The 16,635-nt window shown below is 52.5% G+C and overlaps 5 protein-coding genes across 5 annotated transcripts; 2 read left to right on the forward strand and 3 right to left on the reverse strand.

Moving 5' to 3' along the window:
- The first annotated feature begins 128 nt into the window (after positions 1-128).
- Positions 129-2,776, forward strand: P152DRAFT_453670 (SNF5-domain-containing protein). The gene is made up of 4 exons (XM_033678426.1): positions 129-756; positions 819-2,105; positions 2,159-2,243; positions 2,298-2,776. The coding sequence occupies exons 1-4, from the start codon at positions 398-400 to the stop codon at positions 2,397-2,399; spliced, it is 1,833 nt and encodes a 610-aa protein (XP_033538695.1). The 5' UTR covers positions 129-397; the 3' UTR covers positions 2,400-2,776.
- Positions 2,777-2,804: 28 nt separating this feature from the next.
- P152DRAFT_7168 (uncharacterized protein) lies at positions 2,805-4,106 on the reverse strand. The gene is made up of 3 exons (XM_033683198.1): positions 3,823-4,106; positions 3,635-3,773; positions 2,805-3,534 (listed from the first exon to the last, which is right to left on the reverse strand). The coding sequence occupies exons 1-3, from the start codon at positions 3,895-3,897 to the stop codon at positions 2,894-2,896; spliced, it is 855 nt and encodes a 284-aa protein (XP_033538696.1). The 5' UTR covers positions 3,898-4,106; the 3' UTR covers positions 2,805-2,893.
- A 1,332-nt stretch (positions 4,107-5,438) lies between these two features.
- On the reverse strand, positions 5,439-8,599 carry P152DRAFT_463363 (uncharacterized protein; the record flags this gene model as incomplete). Its single annotated transcript, XM_033680491.1, has 2 exons — positions 5,439-8,121; positions 8,172-8,599. 2 exons carry the CDS (start codon positions 8,597-8,599, stop codon positions 5,439-5,441), a joined length of 3,111 nt encoding a protein of 1,036 aa, XP_033538697.1.
- A 1,844-nt stretch (positions 8,600-10,443) lies between these two features.
- P152DRAFT_371732 (uncharacterized protein) lies at positions 10,444-10,995 on the forward strand (the record flags this gene model as incomplete). Its single annotated transcript, XM_033675526.1, has 1 exon — positions 10,444-10,995. A coding segment is annotated over one exon (552 nt), but the record flags the coding sequence as incomplete, so codon positions are not given.
- Positions 10,996-14,306: 3,311 nt separating this feature from the next.
- On the reverse strand, positions 14,307-15,383 carry P152DRAFT_7313 (uncharacterized protein). The gene is made up of 2 exons (XM_033683215.1): positions 15,024-15,383; positions 14,307-14,965 (listed from the first exon to the last, which is right to left on the reverse strand). The coding sequence occupies exons 1-2, from the start codon at positions 15,119-15,121 to the stop codon at positions 14,521-14,523; spliced, it is 543 nt and encodes a 180-aa protein (XP_033538699.1). The 5' UTR covers positions 15,122-15,383; the 3' UTR covers positions 14,307-14,520.
- Positions 15,384-16,635: the final 1,252 nt, after the last annotated feature.

The following is a 16,635-nucleotide window of genomic DNA, read 5'->3' on the forward strand; positions in this document are numbered from 1 at the left end:
TTGGTATCAACAACATCTAATGGCGTTGAAGTAGAGAGCGAGATTGACGCCTTGACGCCTTGACGCCTTAAAACATTCCGCTGCCGACATCCCTGCATTCGACATTTCTGATTCACTTCAAACTGGTCCATCTTCCAAGTTCATCTTCCTGTACCTTGACTTTCTTCAAACCCTCGTTTCCCTCATTCATTTTCTTGTAAGGACATACTGGGGTCGGAGGGTCCATAAAGCCACCGATCTAACCCGAGGTCGTACACATTGCTGCTTGAACAATCCCCAACGCCGCGTCTTTGCGACGCGCTCATGCGACGACCCCCATCGCGCATCCACAATCTCCATCCGGACCACCGAAGCGTAAATAGGTTCGAAAGCGCGAAGTCACGCGCTTTTCGAGATCATGACCGCCACCATGCAGTCCAAGATGCACCCGCCGCAGTCGTTCATGTCCAGCTATGCCCCGCGGCTCCGGAAGTATGCGAACCCGCTCATCACGCCCGTCATTCCGCAAGCGCAGCTCTCGACGCCGCGTACCACGAAGCGGGGGACGATGGCGGTCAATTATGCGGAGGATGGATTTGACGACACCGACTTTGACGACGGCGAAGGGCCGCGAAGACCGACGGGGCTGCGAAGTTTGAGGCGGGATGATTCGTTGGCGGATCGAGAGAAGTTTACCCAGCTGGGGAAGGAACTGAGTGCGCCGGTGGAAGTGCAAGGGATTTGGAGGGATTGGATGGGGAAGCCAAAAAGACAGTTGTAAGTGGAGATCGTGGCATCGAAGTGATGGGAGACAGATGCTAATGTTTGGTTGCGCGAAGAACGGAGAGACAACTGGAAATCCAATCAGTCCTTCCACTCAACCTTATCCCCATCCGAATTGACCTCGACATCACTCCCTTTCGGCCGGAACCTGCTCTGCCGATGCCTGTCAATGCTAAAGACTTCGGGATTGACGACGCCCACCCTGCTTACAAGCAACAAGAACCGACACCAACCTTCAGACTCAAGGACACCTTTTTATGGAATCTGCACGAGGCATTGATGACCCCCGACTACTTCGCGAAGATCTTCGTCGACGAGTTGGACCTCCCCAATGAGCGAAAACCAGCTCTCATCATGCAAATTGCGAATCAGATCCGCCAGCAACTCGAGGAATATGCTGGCGTTGCGATGCATCCTCTTTTCCACTCCACCGCCCCTTCAGCGCCTTCTGAGGCGCCTGAATCGGCAAAGCCTAGCATACTTGGACCTGCATCAGCACCTCGTTCTCGCGATCAATCCTCAACCCCTGCCCGTGTTTCCACCCCACTCACTTTCTCTACCCCCCTCCCCTTCTCCAACGGCTTTCATGCCTCCTCACCTGCCAGGACTCCTTCCACTCTATCTGCTCTTCCTCCCGCTCCGGTCCCTGTAACATCAACCACCAGCGGAACCATCGCCGCCACGGCCACACCGCTTCCCGACGAAGATGTTCACAATCCTGATGACACCTACCGGTGCATCATCAATCTCAACATCAACCTGATGAACCGGTTGTACCAAGACAAATTCGAGTGGTCACTACTCCACCCCCCTGGGTTTGCGGAACATTTTGCCAAGCAGACCTGCGCGGACGTAGGCCTTTCCGGCGAATGGGTACCGGCCATGACACACGCTCTCTACGAAGCGGTTCTCCGGCTGAAAAAGGAGGCGTGTGAGAACGGCGGACTAGTAGGCTACGGGGAGATCGAAAACGATGCTGCGGAAGGCGCAGAGTCCGGCTGGCGATACGAGCCGGAGCACCTATGCGATGAGTGGGAGCCGAAAGTGGAGATTCTGTCAAAAGAGGAGATCGAGAAGCGCGAAGGCGATCGAGAGCGACAGATTCGCCGGATCAGAAGAGAGACAGCACGGTTCTCGAGCACGTCGAACATGAATGTGGTTGGTGGGATGGCGGTACCGCAGGGAGACTACTTTGCGAACCCGGAGGCGACCGAGCAGCCTATGGGTCGGGGCGAGCGCAGTAAGAAGAAAAGAAGGTTTAGAAGCATAAGTCCGACCGGTAGGGAGACGCCGGAGGTGGCAGGGTCGGGGTATGGTGGAGGAGCAGGAGGTTTGGCCGAATGGTGAGTACTGCCTAGTCATCTAACTTTGACCGGAAACTAACAAGGTCTAATAGGGAGCGACAAAACTGGCGATGCTCGCATTGCTTGGTTTGGGGCTCCGCTGTCTGGGCCGTGCGAGATGGACCGAATGGACCAAGGGTGAGGATTATTCCAACGAATTCTACATGAGGACTAGCTAACCGTTCACTCAAGAGTCTCTGCAACAATTGCGGATTCCTATACGAGCGCGACAAGAAGCTTCCGACGTGGTCACACCACTTATTCATCAACGACCGAGCATTCGGCACGCGATGAGTGGTTGTTTCACGTCGTGGCATCTCCCTTTTATCTTTTTCGGGTGTTCATCTGCTGGCTCTGTGAGGTTGCCGGCTGGCAACATAGCATTGAGGGGGCGTATGGGGATTTGTATTGGAGTTTCAGGCCATGTAAGACCGAGAAGGGTTCCTCTGTTCGGTTGAGAGGGCAATGCCGTAGCGCGGTGGTCAAGAGGGCTACAGGGTCTAAGTCGGAATGACCAACACCGTCTATATAATAGTAGCCTAGGTGGCATTGTCCTCCCGGTGTCTGGACAAACAGGATCGCTCGAGGTAGTACGGTAATCTAATAGCATTTACCGAATTATTGTACAAGAACTTCGAAGCCCAAAATCCACAGCATTAAGCCCTCGCCACGTGCAACATTCCAAAAGAAAAGCCCATCAACACTCTAGACTGGGTATTTAGACAACTACTAGATTTTACTTGATCTGACTTTATCAACAAGATCGAAAGCGTTCCTCGATGGACTCTTTACAACGCGGCAAACGCCAACACGGCAGCGGCAAACGCCGCAACCCCCCCCACGGCATTCTTCACCGCCTCACCGGTGAACGCCGGCGGCTTCTGGCCAGTCGGCACCGGAGGACTCGCGGTCGGTTTGCTGGTCTTATTGCCGCCTACGCCCGAGGACGGCGACGACGGGGCCGCGGACGAGCTGGTTGGGGGCTTCGAGCCCGATGGGGTTGGCTTGGGAGGTCCACCGTGTCCAGCCGGGTGTTCGGGATTCGGCTTGGGAGGTCCCTCATGCCCGGCCGGGTGCTCGGGATTCGGCTTGGGAGCTTCACCATGGCCGGCCGGGTGTTCGGGTTCGGGATTCGGCTTGGGGGCTCCGCCATGTCCGGCGTGCTCGGGCTCTGGGGATGCAGGCGCCGGGGAGGAAGGCGCTGCGGCTGCGGGCGCTGCGGATGCGGGAGCCGGGTTGGCAGCGGCGGGGGGTGCAGCGGCAGCCGGGCCGCTGGCGGGATCAAAAGTCACGGACCCCGTGGCGCCCCCCAGTTCGCCGTGATCCATTCCCTCGTGTGAGGCGTCAGTAGAACCGGTCGAGCCGGTCGAACCGACGGTGAGAGGGACGCCGAGGCTCGAACATAAGTCTTCCAGGGCCGTCTGGACAACTAGAAGACGTTAGCATGGCGATGCGTGTACCTTGGAGAGGTGAAGAGGGGCGCGGGAAGAGCGGAGGATTGGGGAGCGGGAGAGCAGAAAAAAACGTACGCGATTGCTCGGGAACAGAGCACTCAAGCTGGATACACGGTTCGAGGGATTCGAGTATAGCGTCCTGCGACCTGCAATGGCATGCGAAATCTTCCGCACAGGCACTATTGGCCGAGAGGGCTGTTCCGATACAACTTGCCTTGATCGCGTCAGTCGTGGAAGCTTGAAGGCAGAGAACTGTCACCTACAGCGCAATCCGGAACCTCCGGAGCCTGGGCATAGACGATAGATGCCAAGACGGCAACGGCTACGACGGTCTTCATGATGAATGATGGACGTCGAGAACAATAGCTAAGCGAGTGACAGATAGAAGCGTGAAGATTAGTTGAAGATGGAATGGATAATGCAAAGAAACTCGCTTGCTCGTGACCGCTTGAGACTCAGCTGCTGACAGAAAAGAAGTGGGAAAGGGAGGGAAAGCCTATATAGCGAGGGCAGCAAGAATAATATTAATGTCATACGGGAGTCATTGCAATCTACAACGTAAAATCAAATTGGAGGCGAAGTAGCACACTCTCGCCGGAAATTACACCCATCAGCATAGATGAGTTGTCTCCTTTGGCGTCCAAATAAACGGGCAGGACGATCAACCGCGACAGGGTACGCTGGACAATGATGGGGAGAAGATATTGATTGTTCAAGGGGCGCGAGGCCAGCTCACGGCACAGGTCATGGTCATCGATGTCAGCCAAGCGGTCTCCTGGGATTTTCCGCTGCCATTGGGAGGATGGAGCCTTCCACACTTCCCGCTACGGTTCAGAAGCGACAACATTGTTGGAACGAAGGGCTCGATCGCTCCCACGGACTAGGAGACACGGGTTCAGAGATTGGATTGTAATATATGGTGCCAAGATTTCATATGAACAAGACACGAGATGGGGGGGAGTTTATTGATTCTCCTAGGATCCCATGTGCTCAACTTATTTAATGAGCGATGGCTGTATGCCAATGAGATTTGTTGTGAAGACAGTCCTGACGCCGTCAACTGTGTGCTGCAAATATGAGATGGGAGTGTAGGTTATGTTCCTGTCTAGAAGATTGTAGAGATGAGAGATGAGGTGTCGTTGATCTGCCGGGTTCCCCGAAGGTCATGATAGGAAAAAGGTCACGTGCCAGAATCTCAACGACTAATTTCCGACTACTTCATGTTGACCTTCATGAATTTACTGAATGCGTCAACTTGGAAGTTGAACACTAACAAAAGTTGATTGTACCGCCTTGACAACATTCTCTCAATTCACTTAACATGATCATCCGTACCGCATGCTTCTTGCGATTTGACGATGCTTATGTGTACATCAAGCGTGTCAAGGGAGTCGTGGCTTCGATTTCGTCCGGGTCGGAATCACATCTACATCACAGAATGCGGATTCATATGAAATCTAATGTTCGAAGATAGTAGTACAAGTGTTCCAATAGTCAACTACATGCTGGGGATTCAAACCGTGTCTAGCAAGCCGTGCCTTCCTGCGCTAGGTAGGCGATACGGCAGCCGGAGAGAACTCACCCTCTTATCCAACTCCAAGCCCAATGAAACACGCTCTAAGCAATATACATTATCCAGTAAAGATTAGGAATATGCGTCATGGTAAGGCATTAGCATCCTCGATGATCGATCGAACGCGGGGAGGATCGCGCCATGGTGTGGATGTGGTGTCTCAACTCATCAACGCCTGCACTTTCTCCCTCTCAGCCACGATCTGGCTCTGCAGCCTTCGGGTCTGCCGCATTGCTTCGTCCCTATGGTAACTGTCAGTTGGTTCACGCACGTCAAGGAGCCACAGGAACAATGACTGGAATGAACTCACCTCTCCGACTGCAACTCCGCCACCTCAATCTGCGCCATGTTCATCCTCCCCACCACATCCCCCATCTCCCGTTCCGCCTCCCTCAACGCCCGCTCCAGATCCTCCACCCGCCTCTCCAACGCCTCCGTCTTCCCCGCCTCCGCCATGCTGATCCCCGGCCCACTGCTCGTCTTGTCCAGCCGCGGGCTCCGCAGCGCGAACAGCGGGTTCGGCGACTGGCTGCCACTGCCCTGCGCGCTCGCGCGGCTCATCATCGATGTCCGCCGCGACCCCGCCGCGATGCTCGACTTCACCCGCAACAACTGCGCGCTCTGCGACTCCCGCAGCCATCGCACCTCATCCTCGTGCTCTGCGACGATCGTCTCGCTGTGCGACTGCGCCGCCATGACGTGGTCTTCCAGCTGGCGCAGCTTCCCCTGCATCTCGACGATCTTCGCCGCGCTGGCGCGCTGCTCGCGCTCGCCGCGGTTGATCGCTTCGGCAAGCCGGTGTCGCAGCTCCGAGTTGCTCTGAATCTGGGACTGCACTTGCGACGCGAGCTCGTCCATGCGCTGCGCGGACGCGTACAGGTCGGCGGCCATGGTCTGCTCTTTCGCGAGGTGAGAGATCTCGGAGGCTTGGAGGGCTCGTGCCGCCTTGCGGTATTCTTCGGCCTCGCGCATCGCGGTGTCGCGTTCGGTTTCGGCGGAGGAGATGCTGGCTTTCAGGAGGGCCATGGTGCGTTCGGCTTCGGCGGTGGTAGCTTGGTGGCCGGTAGTGGCGTCGGATTCCATTTCTTTGACGCGGGCGATCGAGAGGGCGTGGGTGGTGCGGAGTTCATTGTAGGCCTTGTGTAGGGACGCGGATTCAGCGGCGCCGAAGGATTCAGGGATGGAAATGTCGTTTTCTTGAAGGAGAGCACGGAGGGAGGCGGTTTCTAGTTGTGCGCGGTCGAGATCCATTTTCAGCCCGCTCAAGCCTTTCTCGCAATTCAACTTCTGGTCCAGCGCGTCATATGCTCGACGACGGAGGTGCGTTACCTCGCCTTTAAGATCCGTCACTTCTCGATGGAATGCAGTTCTTCGAGGCGTCAGGTTAATAGCAGCATTCAAGGCCTCATCCCTCTCTTGCTCCAAAGCCCGAATCCGTTTCGTATGCTCCTTGGCCTGGAAAGCTTGACGATCCAACAAACTCTTCAAAGCTTGATGAAGTGCATCACGCTGCTCTTCGATATCTTTGACTCGATCCGAGTAAGTCTGCTGATCGCGTTCCTTGACCGAGTTCGACCGTGATAGCGTGCCGCGTCTGCCCGAAATGGTTGAATTTCGAGCCAGGGAATTTGAGTGTGCTAGCCCCATAATCGAGGTCCTGACTCCAGGCGCGCTCCTTTCTTCGGCGATCATATTGAATCGGCTCGCCTGCTGTTGCATTTCCATCTGGAGCTTTCGAGCCGTGATAAGCGTCTGGTTCTCTTTTCGGAGCTGGTCCACCTCCTGCTGCATCCTGCTGTTCTCATACGATAGCGTCTGAGCTTCCGCCGCCGCTGCCTCTAAACCCTCGACCCTTGCCCTCAAGTGAGGTACAACCTCATCCCTAAGATTGTCCCGCTCGCTTCGGAGTTGTTCTAGATCCTGTCGGAGCGCGGTATAAAGGTCCTCAAAGTTCTCTCTCTGCTGCCGCTCCACCGCGAGTCGCCGTCGAGTGTCTTCAAGGGTCCCTTCGAGCTCCCGCAAACGTTGATTATCTGCGGCACCGACAGCTTGTATTTGCAACTGTTCTTCGACTTCGCGACGCAATTGAGTTTCTTCTTGCAATCGTTGATTCATGTCGACCTTTAATCGAGCCTTTTCTTGTTCCGCTTGTCTCCGCAAGCGCTCCAACTGCTCTATTTTGACATCGGAGTCGCCCGTCGGGTATCGCACAGAGCTTGCCCCTGAATCTGAATAGTAATCGCTTGTCCTTCGGTTGTCCGTGGAAAACGCGTCTCTCTCAGATTTCCACCTCTCGACTTCATCTTCCAGTTCCATCTCACGTTTGATGGACCCGGCTAGTTCCTCGGTGACTTCCTTCAGTTCGCGCTCAAGCGCGTCGATTTTGGCAGCCATTTCGGGGTCATGTGGTGCCACTGGTCCGCCTTGGCTTGCAATGGACCCATTTCGAGTAGCGCCATTGGACGTGGGTCCGTCAAGGACCGCATAGCCCAGACGCGATTGGGTGTAATGGTGCATCGGAGGTCTCGAAAAGTGAGGAGATGCAGGCGATGCAGGCGAACTGCCGGAGAAGGTGGTGGTCGGGGAATCCTGGCCAACCGTTTGAGATGTTGGCTTCCAGCTAAAGAACTCGGATATCTTCTGTCCAGGCGACTTGAGTGGTTGCCCAACATTAGGAGAAATGGGGGACGGTAGAGTCTCTTCGGTATAGGTTCGGGTTGGATGATCGAGTCTCAAGCTCAGGCCATGACCCTTTTGACCATATGATCCCATCGTGGAGGATCGGCCTGACTCTGGGGGTTGGCTGGCTCCAGTAGTAGAGCTGGCTTCATCTGGTATTGAGGGTTGCGATTGGGAGTGGCCGTGATTATTAGCGCTCTCTGAAGAAGATGCCTGTCGCGATATTATTTGAATATTTGGGATCGATTTAGGAGGGTCGGGGAGTCTTGAGCTAGGAGGAGGCCCTGTAGGTAGAAAACCATGAGGAAACCTTTGAATACCATTTAGCAAAGCAATACATCAGCGGAGAGATAAACTCACTGGTCCAGGTCTCGAGGTGCGAAAGAAGTCTCCGTCCCGCTAGGAAGAGGAGGGAGAACGGTTATAGGTGGTGGAAGAGCATCTGCCGACGGACTATCAACCGAGAGCGACCGTTGACTAGTTTTCCTGATGACAACTTTCGACGATGATATGTATTCTCCGGACGAGTACCGAGCCGCAATGATAGGTGAAGCGTTCGGAGGGAGAGGTTTACGGCGTATCGGAGATTGGTTGCCAGTGGTGATGGGTAGGTTCGCAGTCTGCGCTCTGAAGGAAGAAAAGGAAGGAATCTGGACGCTTGGAAGCGAACTCTTTCGGGGTGGAAGGGCATTCGTTGCATTCGGAGGAGGTTGAGTATTCGAACGAATAGGAAAGGGAGCAACCGGCCGGGCGCTCGCACCAGGCGGAGGAGGGCGGTGGGAGTACATTGGATATCCAGACTATCGGGACTATCGCAACGAAAGGATCCGCGCAGACATAAACATTACGGGCATCGCTTCTGAAGCCATTCGAGAGGACGTGAGGAAGTTGGGGAAGATTACGGTGGTGAAGGCCCCGAACAAAGTTTGAAGGTGTTGAAGGCGTCTAGGGGGCTGGCAGGCGCCGGACAATCACGGACAAGCGCGAACCCCCGGTTCAGGGACAGGACGGCCGTGCTGACAGCATCAAATCATCATGGAGAATGAAGGATAGGTTGAATTGAACGCATCGACACTAAGAGCGAAGGAAGTTAAAACACTACCTTAGCGACAAGCAGTTATCCACCTGAGCCGGCATGCAGAGTGTTTTCGGCAATGGAAGAACATGAAGAAGGCCAGAATTGACGACGGAACCATAACATCCTGGTTCATGAGTGGACTAATGCGAATGTCTCTTAGCATGAAGTCAGGGGTGAACTTGATACTATTGGATCCGATGCGGCGCTTTGGTCGCTAAGGGGTAGCCATGGATTTTCGTGAATGGCTGCCCCTCGAACAATTGGGCAATTTGAGGGTTCGGATCGCGTACGAGGGTGGATGAGGCCCGATGACTGGTCGGTCCGAATGCAGGAACCGCCGAATGCGCAGCAGTGCAACACACATCAAATCGCTCTCTGGGGTAAGGTGAAAAGGGGGCTGTCTTGGTATGACTGCCAATGCAAGCCACGCCGTGTCATCGATTGGGATCATTGGATAATTAATAGAATACTCACATCGACCTTCTTCTAAGCGGCCAACACTTTTTGGTGTTTGTTGGGATTTCGAGGCCTAGGATTTGTATGAAGCCCATGTCGCTCGGCTCATGACTTTGGACGGATGAATATTAATGACATGATAGCAGATAGAGACAGGTCATGGCGGCTCCGATAACTGGGATATGGTGGTCGTGCCTATCCTGTATTATCGTCGTCCCTTGCATAACTGCATGGATATCGTCTTTGGCTTACTCCGTAGAGGACCGACAATAAGGAATATATGGCCTTGAAGATGCTGTAGGACAAACCGCCACCAGGACGTATTATCGCTATTGAGAAAATGAGAGTAGATGAATTAGTCTACCCCGCTCATATCAGGATGCCATTTCAACTATAATTTCCTGGCAGCTGAAGGTCCCAAGGTAGACATCATGGCTGGACATAACGAAGGACCTTTCTCAACGCGCTGGAGCCTCGGAGAAGGGGATTACCCAAGGCTACGAATCACAGATAGGTAAATCGTCCAACAAATAGGAATATGGCATGTTGGTATCAGAAAACTCAAGGAACAGAACTTCTTTTTTATTTGGAAGAGAACCCAAGAACACATCATCTCATTTCCAAGCAGATTCACTTAACTGTCACAACAGTTCAGTGATCACCCTGCATTTGTGGTGCCTAAAGTTCACCGGGCACATCGATAGCTTTCGTAGCTTCATGTTCTCAGATGTCGAACCTGGCCTTCTCTACACGGCCGCATTCATGACATGGTAATAACACAACCTACAGCTGATTTTCGACTTTGATACCCTCAGTTCCCGAGCTTGGGGTTCCTAATACTTCGCCATGTCTACACCACGAAGTCCCCTCCAATCCACCTTCCAGTCGACCACCTACAACCCCTCCACTCCACCTCCACCACCACCAAAGCCCTCAACGCAGTCCAACACCCCCCTCTCCGGACCACCTCGTCCTCCTCCGCCGGCCAGCAGCCAGGAAGAATGGCTCTGGGACAACAGCCGCCAACAGTACCACCGCAATGACCCCCAAACCGGCGCCCCTCTCTACACCTCCAACCCACCTACCCGTCCCCCGCCGTCCTCCCACCACCAACAACCGATCGACCCCCCCTCACCCGGCTGGCTCCCCCCCAATGTCCGTGACAAAACCACCCCCGACCTCCACGTCCTCCTCTCCAACCCCCCGCTCCTCTCCTCCCTCGCGCACACCCACCCCTCCATCCCTGCCTCCACCGCCCCTCTCACCTCCCTCCTCTCCACCAACACCACCCTCGCCCACCGTCTCCTCGCCCTTGAAACCTCCCTCGCCACCCACCGCGCCGCCACCCAATCGCGGCTCCTCGCCCTGCGCGCCCTCGAGCAGCAGTGGCGCGGGAAGCAGAGCGCCCAGGACGCGGGGTTGCAGGAGTTCGCGCCGTCGGGGCTGTATCGGAGGTTGAATCAGGCGGTGGCGGAGCAGGAGATGGTGTGTCGCGGGGTGGAGGAGAGCTTTTTGGAGGGGGAGGGGAGGGCGGAGGAGAGGGAGGTGGGGGAATGGATGAAGCGGGTGAGGGAGGGGAGGAGGGTGGCGTTTATGCGGAGGGAAGGGAGGGAGAGGTGGGATGAGGGGAGGGTTGGGGGGTGGAGATGAGGGAGAGAATTAGATAGACTTGGAGTACGATGTTATGAAGCGTGTTGGATCTACTTAAGAGCATACGATATCCAGTTTGGTCCGAATTGCTATCAGGACTCAGAGCATAGTATGGCGCACTGGGTTGGTCACGTTAAGGCACACAATTTGAACAAGGGCAGTAAGGGATGCAATTATATTCATTGCATTCATGATAAGCTATCTAAATTCACGAAATTGTGTTTGATGGCACTGTACTTTGCAATACTAAAGATCCTGTTACTGAGCAGCTGTCAGCATGACATGCTCTGATACACATCCAATAAAATAAATAAAGAAGGTTGCCAAAATCAGTTCTCCAAGGTGATGGTATTTGTTTCTTCAAAGTAAAACTCGGTAAGAACACAGCGAATAGTTTTTTCATCATATAATGCACAACATCGGGCGAAATGATAATCGAGCGTACCTTGCGAATGTTTCTCAACATCAATGATAAGAGTTCGATCCTGTAGGACATTCGACACAGTCAGCAATGGTCTTGAAGCTGAACATTGAAAGTAGTGTAAAGCAAGTCTATCAGTCTACGATCCGAATTAGCGATTTTGCATGGCGATGTGTGAAGCCAAAACATACCTCATTAAATCAGAATTTTCAGTGATACGATCATCACATCGATGCAAGATCGATCAAATAGTGTGAATAGTAGTGATCATCATATTAAAGTATGGTTGTGGAGAAAAATGTGCGAAAAATGTTTCATACCTGCAACAGTCAGTCAGGTCAGCGAGGCTCGATTTCAGTTGCATGATATGGTTGAAAGGGTAGGAGGATAATCAGGTGACGAATTCTCAACAAATATCCCCTCCACCAACATCCACAAGTTTTGTACGACTTGCTGATCGGATGAGGTAGGAGAGGTATGTTCTGTCCGCCCGTTCGTTCAAAGATTCTTCATGTGGGTGGATTGGGATGGGAGTGAAAAATGATCAAGTCATACCTGGACAATCGATGTTAGCGAGTGTCGTGAGTGGATGTAGCAAAGCAGAATAAAGGTGATTTCCAGATCAGACAAGGCTGAAACTAAAAGCGACAGAATCGACATAAAAATTCAGATTGAGGAATGCCTTTCCATGAGTCTTGATGTCATCATTGGAAGAGAAGGGAAGCTGATGAGTGAAAAGGTCGTGCTTACCTTACTACTGGAAAGAACTAAGTCTTTTAGCATAACCGAGAGCATGCTTTAAATGCAATGCTCGTCAAAGTTTTAGCCTTCCGAACTATATTCATTGAAGACCAGAACAGAGATCATCCGAGGACGACGATATTTGGAAACTAGAAGTAGGCACAGTTAGCATAAATGCCACAAAGCACCGTCTCGACCGCAAGGCATGAAATAGCAAATCTCAGAGATGTATAAAGGATCCTTCATGGTTGGTAGGATTTGGATTGTTCATAATAAGAGAAATCATCATAGAAACCGAACAGAAAGATCTGATAGCTGGTACATACCTTGATATTGAACATATCGACCATCAAGCCTACAGCTGGGTCATATCGAAGCGCAAAACATCATACTTCGAGCGATGGAGCTCACTGTTCAGGAGATGAAGTTGGAGGAAAAGGTGATGAAGTTTTGGAGTTTTGTAGAAAGTTTCAGTGGAGGTGGAGCTCTAGCTTCGAATATGATGACATAAGCGAATCTCGGCGGACGACATAACCTCATAATGCTTCCTTTGTGCCTTATAGCCTTATCTCCATGCCTGTGCCAACAGAATGAGAGTACAACAGAAAGTGTACATACAAATCTAGCTGACGCTTGAGCAATTTCACCGATGGTGGGTGAATTACAGATGGAATTTATATACTCAGTTTAAACAGACTAATTAGCGGAAATAATCTAGCTACGTGGCGTTGTGGTTATAGTCACTCATTTCACAGTCTACCAGTTGAAAGAAAGTATTACGTCGGAAAAACCCTAGGGGTGTTACCATACCTAGGGCCTCGAGGCTTACTATAGTTTTGCTCTTTTGATAGACATCACCATGCCTACCTCGTTCTCTTTTTGCACTTCGGTACTCTTTGACGCCTTTCAAGCGACGATAGGCCCTGGAAGGAAGTCACAAAGGCATTCAGTTCTTATTGTGGTGCAAGTTCGACTCCCAGCAACTCCAATGCAAAAATCTACAGGATCGATGATTGCTAAGGAAATGTAAAGTTTGGCTATTGGTCCTTAAAGTATCTATATGATATATCAGACCATGGGACGAAATTTGCTACCACTGCTGAAATTCGTAGAGTAAGTATCCCCTTACCTTGACATCATACTACTGTGTCTCCAGCGATGGTCAGGAATCCTTAGGCTCGGATGAGCTTAACTCATAAACAGATCAAGACCAACCCTTAGTACTACTCCAAAATCACTCCAACTATGATCTCGGCGTCCTCCACAAGGCTAATTCAAAGTCTACGAGTTCCCAATGGCCAATGATACCTCGTCTCAGCATCTGCGCATTCAATCACTCTCTATCCCAACAATGGCGCCTCAATACGAATCTTAGGATACGGCGCATGGTAAGTCCCAGATGCCCAAGAGCTAGAGGTAACCGTCGCCCGAAAGCTGGATACCGACATGTCGATGCAGGCCAAGTGTATGCCAGTCCTTTCGCTTTAGACTCCATAATTTTGTGGCTAGGACTGACATTTTTCCCAGCTACTGCACGGAAAGGGCCATTGCGAATGCCATAATACCTCCGAGCTCCCCGTTCTCCCATCCACGCCCCACACCACAGTCCCTTGGGCAACGAGACCCGTTATTACGGCACGGGGAGTCCATGAGACTGAGAGAAGACTTATACATGTTGATATCGGCGAGATGTGTAAAAAATGGAGTGCAGGTCATTCTATCGTATCCAGGCACCTGATAAAATGATACAGTCGATGATCGAGTCAATGGCCGAGTCGAAGTTGGAAGGAGATTTTCAGTGGGAGCGGGCCGATATGGCCGTATGGGGGAGATCTGGAGAAGATCGAGGAGTCGGGCAAGATATTCAGGTTTAATGATCCACACAGGGTTGAGGTTTGGTGATCCACCAGAGCGTGGGTTTGACTGGGACATCATTTATGGGCCCCCGAATGGTAAAAGTTGTACTCATGCAGTTTACGATGAGAATTACCAAAGTTCTTCGGCTGTATAGGGCTGGTTTTATATTTACTTGAGGTATATGTTGATGTCGAAGCAATTTGTCTGAGTATGTCAAGAGCCGCTTGGCGGGGAACGCGTACGGTGGTCCGCGGAGTTTCGATTTCAGAGAAATAGAATTGGCCAAACTCCAGGAACTATGTCCAATGGCAGTGTACGCGCCGTCAAGGGGTCTGTCATCCCTCCACGCGTTCCAATGCTGAAATTATATGGCGAAGCGCCAATGCCCCAAACCAACTTTTGCCAAATTATCGGCGTATGAAGGCCCTTCCCAAGTCATCATTACGTGTCAAATATTATTCCCCAGATGAATCGCGAAATTTGCGGGTGGTCCGTCAACACGGCGTTTATAGTGCCAAAACACCAAGCAGGCCGAGGGCGGCGGCAGCACCGACACCAACGACACCGGTCGGGATAGCAGCACCGCCAGTCGACTCAGGGGCGGTAGTAGGAACAGGGGTGGAGCGAGACGAAGGGCGCGAAGTGCGAGAGGTGGTGCCGTTAGAGGCGCCGCTGCCATCGCCCGTCGTTGGCGGAACCTTGGTGGTCTGGATGCTCAGGACGCCGTCGCCGGAGATCGATGGGATAGGGCCGGTGGCGATGGAAGAAGAGGCTTCGGCATCGGGACCAAGGAGGTAGGTCTGGACGTCGGTGGGAAGGGCGGCGAACCAGCTGGGTGTGCTGCCGGCGGCGAACTCGGAGGCGATGATCGAGGAGACGGCAGCGGTGTCGGTCGCGGCGACGGCGAGGAGGGATGCTGGGAGGGCGGTGACGAGGACGCTGAGGATTGATCTGGAAGTGGATGGTTAGATTGAAGCTCAGCATGCGATCAGGCTGACTTTTAACGTACGAGTCGAGCGAAGAAGTGGCATCTTGACGCTTCTTAACTTCCGGATTGGCCATGGCACCAGCGGCCAGCGACAGGAGAGCGATGTTCTTAAACTGCATTTTGACGATGAGGATGAGAAATAGCTAGATGAGGAATCCGTAGACTAGGAAGGTTGATGATGACTTGGCTCAAGATAATCGAATTGTTCAAGAAAGAATGCGCAGAAAGTTAGGATCCGATACTTTTGAAAAGAGAGGAGCTTGCATGGTAAACGGGAACAAGGAGCTAAATAACGACCGTGTGTTCGACAAAAGGAAGTGAGGACCACGCGATTCCGCTTAAGGTGGCCAGGTCTCTATTTCCACATCAGCGCGACCTGCTGTCCGGGCCACTAGCCGAAATGGGCATGAGTTGGACAGGCCGCTGTGCAATTATGCAATAATATCCCAGGATTGGAGAGATGAGAAATTGGCTGAAACACCGCATTCAATTCGACGATGACCCAGTTAGCGTCAGGCCACTCTCCGTCGGCCGCTTCTCCACACGGAAGGCCACGACGATCACAGCAGAATGCGTTGATGCGAGTGAAGACAAGGCTGCTGCTGACGTTGCGACGCAGGACCAACAACACGCCTCAGCTCATCTATTCAGGCATGCCAGGTTGACTTAAAAGATTCTTCTGGACAGGTTCTAGTGGAAAACTTTGTGATTGACACTCAGGATACCTGGTTCGTTTGCTGCAGAGGCTGGCCATTTCATGCTGTGTTGCGCGGCCAGACCAGAAATTTCGCGTTGGACTGGGTTGCTTTGAAGTGGGCCCGTTCGATAGCACCCGCATCCAGAACAATTGAAGCGAAGGATTTAGTAGTTTGGTGGAATACCGGCAAGTTAAGGTACTATGTATAGTGGACGCCTCGACGGCGGATGATTAGTGGACGGGCTGTGAGATTCTCTGGTGCTGTTTTGGAATACGATTCGCATCTATTCAGATTTCGGGGTTATGGGGTATGACACTTTTTAGTGTTTACACAGCAGTAGTAAAACTTGCCTTTCGAATATCGATAGCAAGCGAGCGAGACGATCATAATTGGGCCAGCCTTCGAATCTGGAGAAGTGGTATTGTGGACAGGAAGTGGAAATTACCATGATACAGCAGTGTCCCAACTCTCAAGCCATTTCACAGAATCTCGGGTCCTGGTCACGTGGAACCCTTAGCGGCTCGCGCCGTTTCGCCATCTGCCTTGCTGCCTCATCCACTCGAGCTGGAGGGGAGGAGGCATCATACCCTCTAACATCCCAGCTTCATGTTGATTCCCGCTCTTCAATTCGTAGCATTTTTGCATCCGACGTGTGACTTATGGCGAATGGATCGTCATGTGCTCACTGAAGTATTGTGAATCGATCTCGATTTAGTATTCTTCGCGTTCATGCTCCTTTCGGTCTAAGAGCTGTGGCGAAGCAGCCAACGTCACCTGCAGCCATGATGAAATTGCTGACAACTTCCTCGCGTTGCACCTATCCGATATCAACCTATGGTATACCGTACAGACGCTCATAATCCTTGGAACTATGCCGAATGATAAGACGGGTTCCGGTGAGTGGTGCAGGTCAACAATGAGGGGATGAAGATGTT

The sequence above is a fragment of the Eremomyces bilateralis genome (genome assembly GCF_010015585.1).
Source record: "Eremomyces bilateralis CBS 781.70 unplaced genomic scaffold P152scaffold_1, whole genome shotgun sequence".
Lineage (NCBI taxonomy): Eukaryota > Fungi > Ascomycota > Dothideomycetes > Eremomycetales > Eremomycetaceae > Eremomyces > Eremomyces bilateralis.